Below are 14,602 nucleotides of genomic sequence, written 5' to 3'. Positions count from 1 at the left end.
TAAAACCTATATGTTGTTTATTGTCTTTGCTTTTGAACTAGGCATGTCATCAGTAACTGTAAAGGAGAAGTAGCTGAGTCTTACCCGTGAGCAACAGGTATACGATCCGCTCTCATCACATCTTGGATGTGGAGATCTGTCATCAATCTCATGCTTTCATCCATCCTTCGCAGCCACTGATGTTAAGGTTTATGGAAGTAAACATAATCATGTGCCCCACATCAACTCCTTCCTAAGAGTAGACTATACCACGGTGTCTGTTTCTTTACTGATGTATATCAGGTCCTCTGTGAGACATCTGAGATGCGTCCTTGTATAGATCGTATATATAATACCACTGTCATCTCCAAAAAATGCCCCGGCCAAATCTCGCACGTACATCTTGTAGAATCCTTTTCGTACGATGCTTAAGAAAACAAAAACATAAAAACGATGATGCGACTTTAAAGCAAGATTTCTGCTAAGCAAAGATTTTCCTTAGACATTTGAGGAATTTGTCACAACCATCTCTATTGTAAGCTTTACTAAATTATGATGGCTGTGTTTACTTCTCCCTTTAAATTCATACCGCTGATTGAATTTTTTGTCGTTCTGGCAATTACATTTCCAAGTTTCCTATGGTATTCCTACTCAATCCATTCTGCTCATCCAGCCTCATACTTCTCTGACTGAAAAATGAATCTAAGATACTGATTTCGGTCAGCTTGCGGCTTTGATGAGCTACTAAGGCTTCTTCGCGAGTTCCTGCTTGCAGGAGGATCTAAAATATATACATACATACAATTGCTCCAAATTCAACTTGCGCTGCATATGCGTACTATATGCACGTCATTAATTAGGATATGTGAGTAGTCTAGACTGTTTAGAATTCTTTCCATTGATGAGTCTAGACATAGCAGTAGTAAGAGTAGCCTACCGATATGGCTCTAGGTGTAACCATGGAGTTGTTATGGAACTCCCTGTTGTAACAGTAGTAGGTCTAGTAGTAGTAGTGATAGCTGCCTACGTATCATGCATTCTCCTGCGCTGGTGTTGTTTGTTAATTTCGTGCGAAACGCCTATTTTTTTAATACTACGTGGTTGAATAATTGTTGAATAGCGCCGATGGCAACAATGGAAGTTTAGAAATCAATGTGAGTTTGAGCAACAGCATGGCAACACAGCAGCCACAACTTGAGTTTAGTCTAGACAACAACAAACTTTAGTTTAGACCAGGGTTGTCCAACCTACGGCGGGCCACAGTCCGGCCCGCCGCAGGGTTGCGTCCGGCCCGCCAGAGATGCTTGTATACGGTGCGAAATTTTAGTGAGCAGATTTATTGATAACAATTTGAAGCTTTATGATCAATCATTCGAACCTTCTCGGTCCCAAAAAATGCATACAGGTCAGTTAATTTGTGTGACAATCTCAGCGGAGGGGTGGGGGGGGGGCGGTTGTACTTTATTCATCTGTTTTATCAGGGAAGAAACTAAATCAGTGCGCTCCGCGCGCAGTGCTCACATTTTGTTGCCTTGGGCTTCGGTCAAAAAATCGAAAAATCGAGCGTAGGGTTCATGCGGCCCTCTCCTTCATCATAATCATTCCATGTGACCCTTCCCTGCAAAAGGTTGGACAACCCTGGTTTAGACAACGAAATAAGTGTTCCCTTTTCGCGTTCCATAGATATAGGGCCCGAGAAATAGCAACGAAATATAGACTGTTGGACTGCATGATTGTAGGCCCGCCATAAGTGGAATAAATGCTGGTATGTTGGCAACAATTTAATACAACTTGCTAAAAGCCTATCACGTTGTCATCCAAATTGTCTTTCTTAGACGTTACTTCGTATTTAGCTACCAACAATGAATCACATGTGTAAATTGCGACCATGTCGCATGCCTGTAAGATTTGGTCGTAACCTCGTTACTATAACGTAGGCACCCTTTGCGCGAGTCATTGTGTTGGGTGTATCAAGTAGGGCGCGAGCGACCTTCAAATAGCTGTAATATGGTGCGATATGGCTTCTATGTAATAGCCTATGTATGTATTTATTTATTTATTTATATATTTAACCTTAACGGGTAAACTCCGTTAGCGTAAAGATCATTCCCCCCCCCCCAGGCCCTGAAATATAAAAGCTGAAAGTAGAATAAAAAATAAGGCCGTGGCTATTCTTACGACTAGTCGTAACAATTATTTATAAACTATTCTTACGACAAAGGCGAATTCAAGCGCAGTAAAGTCAATAAAGCAACTGCGCTTGTAGTAGGGGTAACCCTAACTTTAACCCTGAACCCCAATCCTAACACTAACCCTAACCGGAAATTATTGTTACTCCTGGTCGTAAAAAATAGTTCTCCTGTCATAAATATAGCAACTGCGCATGTGTAGTCGGAAATTATTTTTACGAACAGTCGTAAGAATAGCCACTTTGAAAAAATAATCATATTCAAAATAAGAATATTAATAATACAAACGTGAACAATAAGATGGCAATGAAAAAGAAAATGCATTCAAACCTGACAACTGAACGGCAAAAATGTAAGATGGAACAATTATTAAAAAGAGCATAAAACGTTTAAACTTTAGGGTATTTATGGAGTTAGTATGTATAAATTTCTGTGGTGAACATTGGTTATCACAAACACAAAAGTCTCCATAGGTTCATGTTATTCTACAAACCAAATATCGCTTTTGCAATATTTTGTTAAAAAAGAATGCTTTTAATAAATTTCGTGGTGCAGGCTTAGAATAGGAATAATTGCATTAGGTTACCTGTTGTTGGCTCAGAAACCGCCTCGACCCGAATTTTTAAACAATAATTAACATACAAGTTTAGCTGCACCTTGTCAGCTTTGTATCATCCAACATTGATTCAGGTTCTTGATTGTGTATTCCCAATATCAGCCAACCTCAAGCAATTAGTCCCCAAATAGATTACTATATGTTACTCTCCATAGTCAAGTTACATTTGAGCTGTCACCTAGTAAATACAGTCACACTGGGACACTAATAGTAATAATGTGTGTGTTCAGAGATAGCCTAACTTAATCTAAGTTTAAATTAGGATTAGGGCTTATATTACAGTATATAGTAGACCTGTAGTAGTATGTTCTATCACTATCAGTTGCACTGAGGTTTATATGCGGGAAACGAGGAGGACTGGACTAGCCTAACTTTAGACATTGTACCACAGTAGGGCTATACATGTAGTAGGCTACAGCAGGGTAGGAGAATAGGCGCTCCTAACATATGCTGAGTCATGTTGTCATTTTGGTATTGAAGTGCGTCAAACTTACCCACTTTCCCCAAAGTTCCAAGCCGTTACATATCCAGTGCTTTGCATGTACAGACGTTGTAGCAATGAAATGAGTGTTAACAATTTATATTAGGTCCATCCCAGGCGTTACTGTAGTACTGGTCAATTGTTTTTCCCATTTTAAAGTTTTTTTTAGTTATGTTTTATTTATTATAAATGACTACTATCGAATCCTGTTAATACCAAAAACCTTTCACAGATCTCCGTGAGCATACTCAAGTATTAATGACAAACAAAGCATGGAAATAAATACAAATATTCCATTTTTAATGTATATCTTTTATAGCAAGAATATTGAGATTGGCAGTCAACCATGGCAAATTCATCAAGATGGGTTGGACGGGTCGCCATAGTAACTGGGGGATCTGCTGGTATTGGAGAGGCCACTGTTAGACTTTTGGTGAAGGAAGGCATGAAAGTTGTTGTTTGTGCAAGGAAGCTGGAGGGTTTACAGGTAGGGCTCAATTGAGTTCCATGTACACTATAAGTGCTTCAATAAAAAGTGTAATATTCCTGGAGTGATGGAACTGAGCTTGAGCTATGTATAATGCAAATAAAAGAAATATACACAAATCATGAAAACTATTCAGAGTGTTCTATCCTTACTCCGATTGTTTGCTTTAAATTAGCCTGAGTCCCCCTGCAGATCCACTTTTGATCTCCATGTACTTGTTCAAGTGTTTGTAGAATTCTGTTTTACAGATGTTAGCTATAAGTACTACATTTTTGGTTTTTAATTTATTTTGTAGACCCTTGCTGCAGAACTCAACCAAAATAAAGCCGAGTCCTCTGTCCTCCCAGTCCAGTGCGATGTTTCTCAAGAGGCCCAAGTTCTTGAGATGTTCAATAAAATCAGAAGTGAGTTTGGACGTGTGGACATCTGTATCAACAATGCCGGTATAAATCTAGGCAATGCTGGTCTTCTGGATGGGAGCACAGAATCTTGGCAACAAATAATCAATGTAAGGCTCAGTGCACAAGACTTCCTTATGTGGAGAAAATGGTAATTAGTCATATAAAGTTCACCAAACCTGCTCCCAAAGATGCTAGTCAAATAATGGTCGGTACCATTCAAAGCAAGTTGGGACAGATTGTAATGCTTGTACCACTCCATACTGTACACTCAGATCATGCTGTAAAGCACTCATACTGACAGTATGAACCTTTTTGAACCTGTCTCATTGCAACAGGGTAGTCATACTGTAAGTGCTTTACATTGTGACTTGTTAGTAGTACATAACACTTGTCTGGGGGCAGTCATCTTTTACATGAATACACTCGATCATATGAATATGCACAATTGCTGTTATGTGTACATGCAAGATTTGAAGTGAGACATTATTGTCAACCTTTCTATAACTTATACATTGTGAGTTTGAGACCTTCCTCATCAACCTTTCACCATTGTATCCTGCCATTAGGCATCATGTATAGCAACATGATATGAATATGCATATCCATTGATATGTTAATATAAGGAACTCACTTGAAGGGAGAAGTGTACTGTTTTTCAACCCTTTGATATATGATTAATTGTGAGTTTGAGATCTTCCTCACCAATGCATCTAGTCATCTGGTACATCATGAATAGTAAGATGATATGAATATTCATGTTCTTTGATATGTTTAAACAAGATACTCTCTTGATGTAATTAGTCATCTTTTACATATTAAATACTTAACATGATATGAATATGTATGTTCACTGTCCCATGTTTGTACAAGCTATTCACTTGACATATATAATTCTCTGTTTCATAATATGTAAATTGTGAGTTTGAGATATTCATGGTCAAGATCTCATCCTATCATCCATAATAAAATAAATGTGCAAATCTATAATTCTAAGCATGATCTTTACCATGTTATTCATGGTACTCACATGAAGGAGAGAGCCACATGAAGCAGTTCTGATATTGAATTGCCAGATATGGTCTTCAAGGGAGAGCAAGGTTTCTTTAGATGAGCTAGGACCATAGACATTGTGTGGTCCAAATTAATCTTGTTTGGACATTGAAATAACTGATAGTACAGACATTTTGATGAACTGTGTGCAGTTAGTATAAATGATATCATTTCCTTTTTGCATGGCAGGTGAACGTGATTGGACTCTGCATTTGTACGAGAGAATCGATAAAACTGATGAGAGAAAAGGGCATAGATGATGGTCACGTAATCCACATCAGCAGGTAAATATTAGAAAGTAGCTGCCCGAATGAATTATTAGACTGAATAAGATAAGAGCACGTTTCCCCCAACGTCAGGAGACAATAGGGAAAGGGTAAACACCTCTCATGCACTGGGAGTTGTTGCACTGTCCTGGGTCAACCAAAATGTGTATTTTATCACTGGCAAGGATTAACAATATCAAACGATTATAATAAAGAAATCCACTTAAGTATCATTTATAAACAATTGTCTGATCTATTCATCTGTTAAGTTGTGGTTTGTTTGCATTTGTAACATAAGTGTATACATAAACACTTTTTTTTAAATTTTATTAGACATTGTTTGTATAACAATTTCCTTTTGGGGAAGAGCCACTAACTGTTATTTGGGGAATTTGAAATAGAGTGATAGCAACTGTTTGGTATAGATTTTTTCTGTTGGTCAAACAGTGTAAGTTGTTATGGGGCCTGTAAGGTACCCATCCATAAATTTAGCAAAATGCAACCTAGTTTTAAAGTTGACACACTTCCATAAACTTCATCAGCCATTAATGGTCCATCAACCTAAACTTTCAATTTGCAGCTTCTCCGGCCACAGAGTCCCAGGAAGTAGTCTCCTCCACTTCTATTCCGCATCAAAGTATGCCGTGAATGCTTGTACAGAAGGCTTGAGGCAAGAACTTCGAGCTATCAAGTCAAACATTCGAGTTTCGGTAAGTCTCGCTGAAAAGGGTAGAGAAGGAGGGTAAGAGAGGGAAATGTTTCTCAGCCCTTATTGTAAGGAACGAGAAAAAACTTAACAATGACTTAATCCAGTTTCGTTATTAAATCTCAGCCGAAATGAGGTTGCAGCCAGGCTTATAGCAAGAGTTTAAGCTTTCTTGGGGCACAAATGTTGGCATATGTCCATCCTGAGAAAAGGGCCTAAGGGGGTTTTCTTGCCCTACAAGATTTATTTATTTTTTGGCACCAAAGGTTGCTATCAGTTCTATTGTTTTAACTACTGTGAATAAGCTTTAAATTTGCTTTGTAACTTTTATGTTTGGTTGTTTCTAACAGAGCTTGTCTCCAGGTCTCGTAGAGACGGACTTCAATAAGGTTGCCATGAAAGGGGACTTTGATGAATTTATGTCCTCCAAGCAAGTAAGTATATAAATATTCAGTGGAAACATTTGAAAGCACCTTAAAAGTTGGCATTCTAGATATACATATTCCTTTGTGTGTTTCCTTCATTGCTGGGTGGGCAGATTCATGATAAATATGGTAGAGGGACTTGCCCCAGCCCTCCCTTTTCTCCTTCCCTACATCCTACCTGTCCCTTCGACACACCTCTAATACATTCACATTCAGTATTATGTGGTGAGTGTACTGCTTTATTATGTTTCAAATTAATTTCATGGTATTCCTGTTAGTGTCTGATCACTTCCTTTCCATACAGACTGTTAGTCCTGAAGACATTGCACAACTTGTGTGGACTTGTATTTGTCAGCCAGCACATGTGCAGGTAAGACAATACTCTTTTCCATATGATGTATGAAAGCAGAAATCAAGTTAACCAAAGTTTTAAGAGAACTACTGTAATACTAAAGACCTATCGACAGCAAATGACCTTTGACCTCATCAAAACAATTTGGTTTGTGTATCCACTAAGGTGGATCCCAGCTGCATCTTTTCAGTTATTAATGTTTACAAGAAAACAGTTCTTGTATCCACAAAGGTAGACCCTCAAACAAAGTAAGTTCATCCAAGCTTACTTTTTTTGACATTAACTGTGTTTACAACATCTTCAAAACTTTGAACTCAGATGAACTTTGACCACCATGGACAAAAATAGTTATCTTCTTACCAAAGTGGATCTACACACCAAGTGTAATGTTAATGTTAATTCTTGAGCTATAGTGTTAACAAGCCAAGGTATCACACACACATATTTCACTATCATAGTGTGGGTGCTTTTAATTTGCCTCCTAAGGAAAGAAATAAAATGACTTGAGACTGAGATCAAGGCCCAAACGTATTGACACTTGACACATGTTCAATGTTTGTCACCATGAAGTTATTTTGAATCTATTTTGGTTTTTGTTACTATTTGTTTTTAGGTTTTACATTTGTAAAGTGCTTTGAGCAGCTTTTCTGATTATGTGTTATATAAATATTACTTATTATTATTATGAAACCTTGTGTAAACAAGAATCAAGCAAGCCATGCAAAACAGACAATAAAAAACTGACGAAAATTGCTTCAAGTTTTTTCTGTACACTGTGACCATTTTAGCATATCTAACAGTTCTTTAGTTCCAGTCATTGATTATATGTTTTTTGCTCTTTGAAAATGATTTTGTAAGAGACAATTGTGTTTTGCTCTCCCTTTTTTTCAGATTCATGACATTCTGGTGAGGCCAACCCAGCAGGTTCACTGACGGAGTATCTCTCTTACACTTATATCTAAGGGAGGACATATTAATGAAACTATATTAGAGTCTTCCATTAATGCATACAACTGAAAATTGCAGCTCAAATAATTGTAAGAGAATACATTTCTCAATACTTCTTGTATTCTTATCATGATAGCATTACGCCATTCTTTTTTATATTTATTGAGATGTTTCTAACTAAATATTTGTTTTAAATAAGCAAACAATTCATTATGATCAGGGGTCGAATTTTAGAATATTTACCACTATTCCAGCGGAATAGTGGATTTAAAAATACACTATTCCGTCTCATTTTCCACTATTCCTTTGAAACTATAAAAAGAGAAAAAAAGAATACAACAAAATTAAAGGTTGAGTCTTCTGTTGGTTTATTGAGAATCATATTCATTTCAGTGAAAGTCTAATAAATTTCACAAATGAAATTAAGGCATTAGTTGATTCACCATGGTGCTTTACTTGTATATCACTGATATTTTAAGCATTTTTTAGTACTGAATAATTTAAATTTCTCCATCCACTTTTTACTTAGTTTCTTCAAAATATTGAACAAATTCCTGGCACACAAAATTCCTGCAAAATTTAAGAGGTGATAAAACCTCCACAAACATGAATAATTGATAAGTTGTTGGGACTGTCCCTGGTTCTGTTGGAAATGAAAGTTTATTACTACCAACTTTGCTTTTGGGAGAGTCCCATACCCCCCTCCACCTCTCTCATGCCCCTCATTCAGAATGGTATGTATGTTTGCACCAAACTAACATAACTTCAAGATATTGTTTATTACAGAACTAATCATAGCTTGGGATGAAAAAGATTATACAAGTTTTATAGAAAGATCTCGACTGATCCGGAACAGAATTCCCATTCCCTCCTTGGACAGATATTCACGGCAGCATGTAATAATTGTAATGTGTACAATCACAATTGGTACAATTAACCAATTTAATTTGAAGAGATGCCTAAGCAATGGAATGTTTGTAAAATTAACTGGCAAAATTACAACTACACACAGAGTGCAAACCCAGAGTAAGCACATCCTCTCCCCTTCAGCTTAAGAGCTCAGATCTAAAACCATAACCTTGGAGTTTTAATTAAGAAGTAGTATGAAGTACCAAACTAGGCATTTTGAGTCGGTCTAAAATGATTAATATTAACTGCCACATACATTTTCAACTTATGAGATGATATGAAGGATACAGTTATTGGTTCACAATGCTACGTGTTCCAGACCAACTAGCAAAGTAGAAACTGTATAAAAGATAATTATATGTTATATTAAGCATCAATTTCTCCATACGAAATAAAGCAGCTGGCTTTAACATTACATCATGATAATGCTGTCATTATTTATCTACATTTGAATTGTATGGTCATAATCTTACATATAAGGCACATTGACTATGTTGTCGTAGCAAGCTGGAATGACTGATGCACATAAGGAATATATTTATGCAGAATTGAAGGAAATATGAATTTCTTTATATAGTGTAAACTATCTACAGACATGAAATATGAAGCCTCGCAAATCAGCGTAGACTCTGTAAACTAATATTGTTCCTCTTCCCCTTGTATAGTTGACCAGCGTTCCTGTTTTAATATTTCAGTATTTCAAGATCGTGTGACCCAAACTCTTGATCCAGAACAAAGCTATCAAAGTCTTCAGCCTTAATATGAGCTCCCACAGTTTCAGTTTAGGGCCCAAGGCCTTGACAGTTTGAATCAATAATTTTTCTAACTGTAAAACTAGGTATGGCTAATGTCTCTTTGCTTGGCAAATATGGAAGCCGGAAAAAGCCATCAATTCCCTTTATTATGAGCTGTGATAATATTAACAGCATAAATAACATGCTGGCAGCCTCAATTAAATAGCCATTTATAACCCATCAGCAAATTAATAGGAAAACCAGGAGCAATGTCATCTGATATGAAAATGAGAAACCATTGTCCTTCACAGTGCCATCTTCATCCGGCTTGGTAAGTTGGAAGAATCACTTCATCAAGGATCTGAATCAGAAATGAAAAAGTTAGTGTAATGTTTAGGATCAAATAAAGACTTCCTCCTTACTGTATTGGTTTCTGATGACCTATTAATGACCTCTGCCACGCACAAAGCAATTATTACATTGTGGGGCACCTACAAGAATGATGACCACCCAAATTCTCCTTCTTGAGATATATGGTAATCACACTCACAGTTTAATCTCAAATGACATGTCACCTCCACTAATGACAAACTTTATCTGTGCAACAAATGGCATCCACAGACAAAGTTTAAGAGCCATCCAGGTTTCCCTCTTTCACATTTGGCAACCTTAAATAACCTTTAACATTCACAAAGACAATAGGTTTCATCTACTCAATATAGACCTACATGCATGCAAATACATTTTTCCTTTCTTGAAATATGATGTTTATCATGTTTCATTGTCTGCTGACCTCAAGTGACCTTTTACAAACCACCAAAATAGGCTTCCTGATTTCAACATGGGCATCCACATAGAATGTTTGATATCCATCCAGCAACCCCTCTGTGAGATACTATGTTCACAAGCAACCATGAAAGCAAAGGTTTTGATATTCAGAACATTTCTTTTAATTCCCCATTTTAAGTTTTTTTGTTGTTGACATCACCAAAGTAACCAAGTAATGCACTCCAAATTCGACTGCAATTGATTGTGAAACTCACATTGATGAAAACTCCCTAAAAAAAAAAGAAACTCCCTCACTCCCTCCACTTCCTGGAACAATTTTTTTTGGTTATGGTCTAATATCCAAAACAGAACTACACAAATAACAAATTTTACAAGGAAAGGTCTAATTATTCATTTGCTTTACAAACCCTTTACTTACTTGAACATGTTGAGGCTGTTTGAGACAGTGCAGCACCTGATCAGCAACATCTTCTGATGATACACTCTATCAAGAGAATGTGGATAAACGGATTCAACATTTAACCATATGTTAAACTATTAAACATATCCAAGAATGTAGAAAGGAGAAAGTCAATTTTCTGTACTAAATATCACATTTGCCAATTATTGAATGAAATTTAATTTAATTTAAGCTGACCCGAATTCTATCATTTCAGGGACGGATTTTGTGAAGCCTCTCTGGACCAAATGTGCCCCAAAATTGATTGTTTACAAAGTTAATATTGGACAGAAGATCCCTTTTTTCTGGATTTTAGAGAGAAAGAACAAAAAATGTAACTTACTGGTCGAGTTCTGAGATCAGTAATTATATCGGAACCAAATTGTGTGTCAACTGCTCCTGGTGAGATACTCTGAAATGGAAGATGAAAACTGTGAACTTAATTAACAAAATTGAGATTCTGAACAAGTCACTGATGATTAGACATTGTCAATGTATTTTCACCATCCTCAGCCTCTTGAAAAATTAAAAATAATTGACTACTAAATTCTCTAGATTATTAGTAAACCTATAATATATATCCCTCTTACACCCCCCCCCCCTCTTCCCCATTTTATCCAACTGCAGTTATTATCAATCTAAATAGGTTGCTTATTTGGGGTTTTCAATTACCACTCACCGAGATTCGGATATTAGAATTGATGGCTCTTAGCTCTCTCCTCAGACCCTCAGTGAGTACTTTGACAGCATGCTTAGAAGCTGCATAGAAATGCAGCTGGTGGTTGTTAGGTATTCTGTGACCACAGTAGCTGACAGGGAAAACAATTAAATATAAGCCAATAATGAACAGAAAAATGACTGGAAAATTTAAGAAATAATGTTAGAAGATTTTTAAACAGTCAGTTTGGTGTGCCCAACAGACAATGACTACTCTTTTACTATGGAACATAGGTTTCAATTTAAATCTAACTTTACTGGTTTTTAACTTAACTGAAGTTTTTCAGTATAAAAAGGTAGCAAAAATATCGATTGTTGGGAACTTAGAAAGTCCAGCATGTTGACAAAGTGATTTCCATTTTTACTTTAAAAAAGGGGGTTTCTAGATAAAAACGTGTTACCTTCCAATGTGAATAACGTGGATCTCTAGATGTAATGTGTTACATTCCGATGTGAATAACGTGGGTTTCTAGATGTAACGTGTTACCTTCCAATGTGAATTACGTAGCCACTGTTATCCGTCCTCTCTCTCATCAATCTTATTGCTTCTCTGGTGCATAGACTAAGACCTATCACATTAACCTGCAATATGAAATGAATTTCATATCAAATGTCATATGCATTTATTCTCCAGATTAAGAGTATTACTTCCAAAACTACATGTAAATATGAAAACATTCTGTATTGTGAACTACTGTAAATAAACACACATTCACATCTAAGAATTGATTATTGGGGGGTGATTAACCCTATCATAAAGTCAAAATTGTAGGGAAAATGTAGGCATCCTAACTTAGAAGCTGGCCAATTACATTTACCTGCTATCAGTTACTTACAGCAGTGTTTCATAACCTGCTACTTTGCTATCTTACACCCTCTATACCAGCTGTGAATGAATGCTTTGTACAAAATATTGCTGGTTATGACTATATCTTTGCACCCACATCAGTCCCGCCTTGCAGCCCGGGGTGGTGTAAGTGCACCTCAGCTAGGATAAAAATCCATTCTTGTGAAATATCTCATTTCTCATATTCATATATTTGAGGTGCCCTCTTCTTGTCATTTAAAATGTAACCTTTGGTTTAAAAATTACAAAAACTGTCAATAAAAAGTGGCCTTCTCTTGAAAAAAGTAAACACAGAGTACTTTAAAACATATGCCTTTCTGTTGAAAATCATTCAAATGCTGGAATTTGTGGAACAGAATGCACAGAGGTTCCAATTCGTAGGGCCGAGATGGATTAAAACCCAAAAGACCATGAATATACATGCATGTCATCATACAGAGAAATTAACAATGTCTGCAGTCGTGACTATAGGTGTCAACAACACTACATGCTCATACTTTCATACATCAAGTATTAGCTTCCAACTCTCTGTGTTGCCCTCTATCAAGTCACCACCAACGGGACCAACTCCTGCACTATTGACGCACACATCGAGCCTTCCAAATTCTGCTCTGATCTGCTTGAACATCGACAAGACTTGATCTTCTTTGGATATGTCACAGAGGATTGGAAGCAGACGGCGTTCGGCTTGACCTTTGTTCAGATTGTCAGCCAGGTCCTATAAAAAGAATTAAAACATCAATGATATAAGAATTTCAAACAAATGAAACCTCATGTGGGTTTATAAAATAATCTTAATTTAATTGCTTAATCATGGGTTGTGTTCCATTGGTTTTTTGTTTTAATTTTTATACAGCTAAACTTGCATTACTTGAGTTTCTGACGTAACTTGGTGAAATTATTGCTAAAGACTGTGACTGGAGTCACTGACAATCCTTAGTATATCAGGGCATCTTCTGCAGGAGGGTCATTCAAATAACCACCAGAGCATTGATTTGCCATGAACAGTGTATAGGCAATTCTGGCTTCCCATAAATCTCCTTTAGAGCTTGGTATGTATTGAACTAACAAACTACGACAAGTTACTTAGATTGGATACCTTGCCCTACAGAGGTAAATGTGTTAGAATCGGCATTTAATTGTCAGTATTCCTTTTCCACTTTGGAAATATATGCATTCCAAGTATAACAAGGGCAAACAATAAATGGCAATCACCTCACATGCTTTGAAGTCTTTCATCCAGTTGACTGCTGCTACTTTCATGCCATTGTCAACCAGCATTTTGGCAGTAGCAGCTCCGATACCATTAGCTGCACCGGTAACCATGGCAACTCTTCCAACCCATCTATGCATATTTAATCTTCCTGATCAGTTCCAGATTTCTGTTTAAATTGAAAGCAAGATTTATCTTGCAATGAGATCTCAAGACTTAATTGCCATAATCCCAGGAAAGAGAAGCTCTTCTTCAGATCATAAATTTAAGTTCTATTTCAAATGAGCATAAATTTGTATCAATTGGTAGTCTGCAATAATTGACAGTACAGTAGGCCTATACACACATGTGTCTAGTCAGCATATAGGCTAGCCCAAATTTGACCCTGCCCAAAATTTCTCTGTAACACCGCAATAGTCTAAATTAAGGCTTGAAGTCACGTTATAAAAATTGTAAGTAGATACTAGATTATAGTGGGGCCAGACGTCCGGCATTAGCACAATCCTACATCATGCATTCATGCATGCATGTAACAAGGCTGGTACATATGGACAACTTTGTTGGCATTTCCATACAAAACCAAAACAAGACCTAGGGTACTGGTTTAACTACTGTATAAGGTTATAATATAGCTTAGATCTTTATCTCAAATATATCATAGCCTACTGTGCATGCTAGGCCTAACATTAGCCTAGGCCTATATGTTAGTCCAAGCCTGACTTTGACTAAGATAATGTTCATGGCAATAGATGCTTGGTTCACCTGGCAAGAGTCAGTTTTTAAACCTGATGTGCACCTGTGCACATGACTTCCACCAGACTAAATTTTCAGCAAGTACCGTGGCAACACCTATAGTTGTTTCTGGTCCCTGGCGGAATGATACAGTCAGGGTTGATTATGATGTTCGAAGAGACATTTTCCTGGGTATGCGCAAGCGTCAGGGTCAACCCACACTAGAAATGGCCGTATGAGTGGGCTTATTTCACCAACCCTCATACTAGTTTTCGAATATGTAACGACTTGACTAGAACATTTGTTCATGTTCAATGTGTGC

The 14,602-nt window shown here is 36.9% G+C and overlaps 2 protein-coding genes across 4 annotated transcripts; one reads left to right on the top strand and one right to left on the bottom strand.

Moving 5' to 3' along the window:
• The first annotated feature begins 1,593 nt into the window (after positions 1-1,593).
• Positions 1,594-9,224, top strand: LOC139981098 (dehydrogenase/reductase SDR family member 11-like). Of its 2 annotated transcripts, none has more exons than XM_071993279.1 (8): positions 1,594-1,744; positions 3,585-3,752; positions 4,048-4,260; positions 5,393-5,487; positions 6,050-6,179; positions 6,526-6,609; positions 6,905-6,970; positions 7,844-9,224. In XM_071993279.1, exons 2-8 carry the CDS (start codon positions 3,612-3,614, stop codon positions 7,883-7,885), a joined length of 771 nt encoding a protein of 256 aa, XP_071849380.1. In that variant the 5' UTR covers positions 1,594-1,744; positions 3,585-3,611; the 3' UTR covers positions 7,886-9,224. The 2 variants fall into 2 exon arrangements, with proteins under 2 accessions (XP_071849380.1, XP_071849381.1); XM_071993280.1 differs by lacking the exon at positions 1,594-1,744 and adding an exon at positions 1,859-1,880.
• LOC139981099 (dehydrogenase/reductase SDR family member 11-like) lies at positions 8,251-14,488 on the bottom strand. Of its 2 annotated transcripts, none has more exons than XM_071993282.1 (8): positions 14,387-14,488; positions 13,551-13,717; positions 12,841-13,053; positions 11,976-12,070; positions 11,451-11,580; positions 11,115-11,183; positions 10,751-10,816; positions 8,251-9,904 (listed from the first exon to the last, which is right to left on the bottom strand). In XM_071993282.1, exons 2-8 carry the CDS (start codon positions 13,686-13,688, stop codon positions 9,863-9,865), a joined length of 753 nt encoding a protein of 250 aa, XP_071849383.1. In that variant the 5' UTR covers positions 13,689-13,717; positions 14,387-14,488; the 3' UTR covers positions 8,251-9,862. The 2 variants fall into 2 exon arrangements, with proteins under 2 accessions (XP_071849383.1, XP_071849382.1); XM_071993281.1 differs by having other exon boundaries at positions 14,311-14,480.
• Between the last annotated feature and the right edge of the window lie 114 nt (positions 14,489-14,602).

This window comes from Apostichopus japonicus, chromosome 15 (genome assembly GCF_037975245.1).
Source record: "Apostichopus japonicus isolate 1M-3 chromosome 15, ASM3797524v1, whole genome shotgun sequence".
NCBI classification, from domain to species: domain Eukaryota; kingdom Metazoa; phylum Echinodermata; class Holothuroidea; order Aspidochirotida; family Stichopodidae; genus Apostichopus; species Apostichopus japonicus.
Note: the sequence above shows the minus strand (reverse complement) of the source record. Positions and strands in the feature narration are given on the sequence as shown.

Bases quoted from the DNA above. Each gene is read 5' to 3' on its own strand.
- LOC139981098 (XM_071993279.1), top strand. From the start codon at position 3,612: ATGGCAAATTCATCAAGATGGGTTGGACGGGTCGCCATAGTAACTGGG. The intron at 3,753-4,047 runs GTAGGGCTCAAT...TTTATTTTGTAG, and splicing joins GGAAGCTGGAGGGTTTACAG to ACCCTTGCTGCAGAACTCAA. The intron at 5,488-6,049 runs GTAAATATTAGA...TTCAATTTGCAG, and splicing joins CACGTAATCCACATCAGCAG to CTTCTCCGGCCACAGAGTCC.
- LOC139981099 (XM_071993282.1), bottom strand. From the start codon at position 13,688: ATGCATAGATGGGTTGGAAGAGTTGCCATGGTTACCGGTGCAGCTAAT. The intron at 12,071-12,840 runs GTATGAAAGTAT...TTCATATTGCAG, and splicing joins GTTGGAAGCTAATACTTGAT to GTTAATGTGATAGGTCTTAG. The intron at 10,817-11,114 runs GTAAGTTACATT...TTCTCTTGATAG, and splicing joins CTGATCTCAGAACTCGACCA to AGTGTATCATCAGAAGATGT.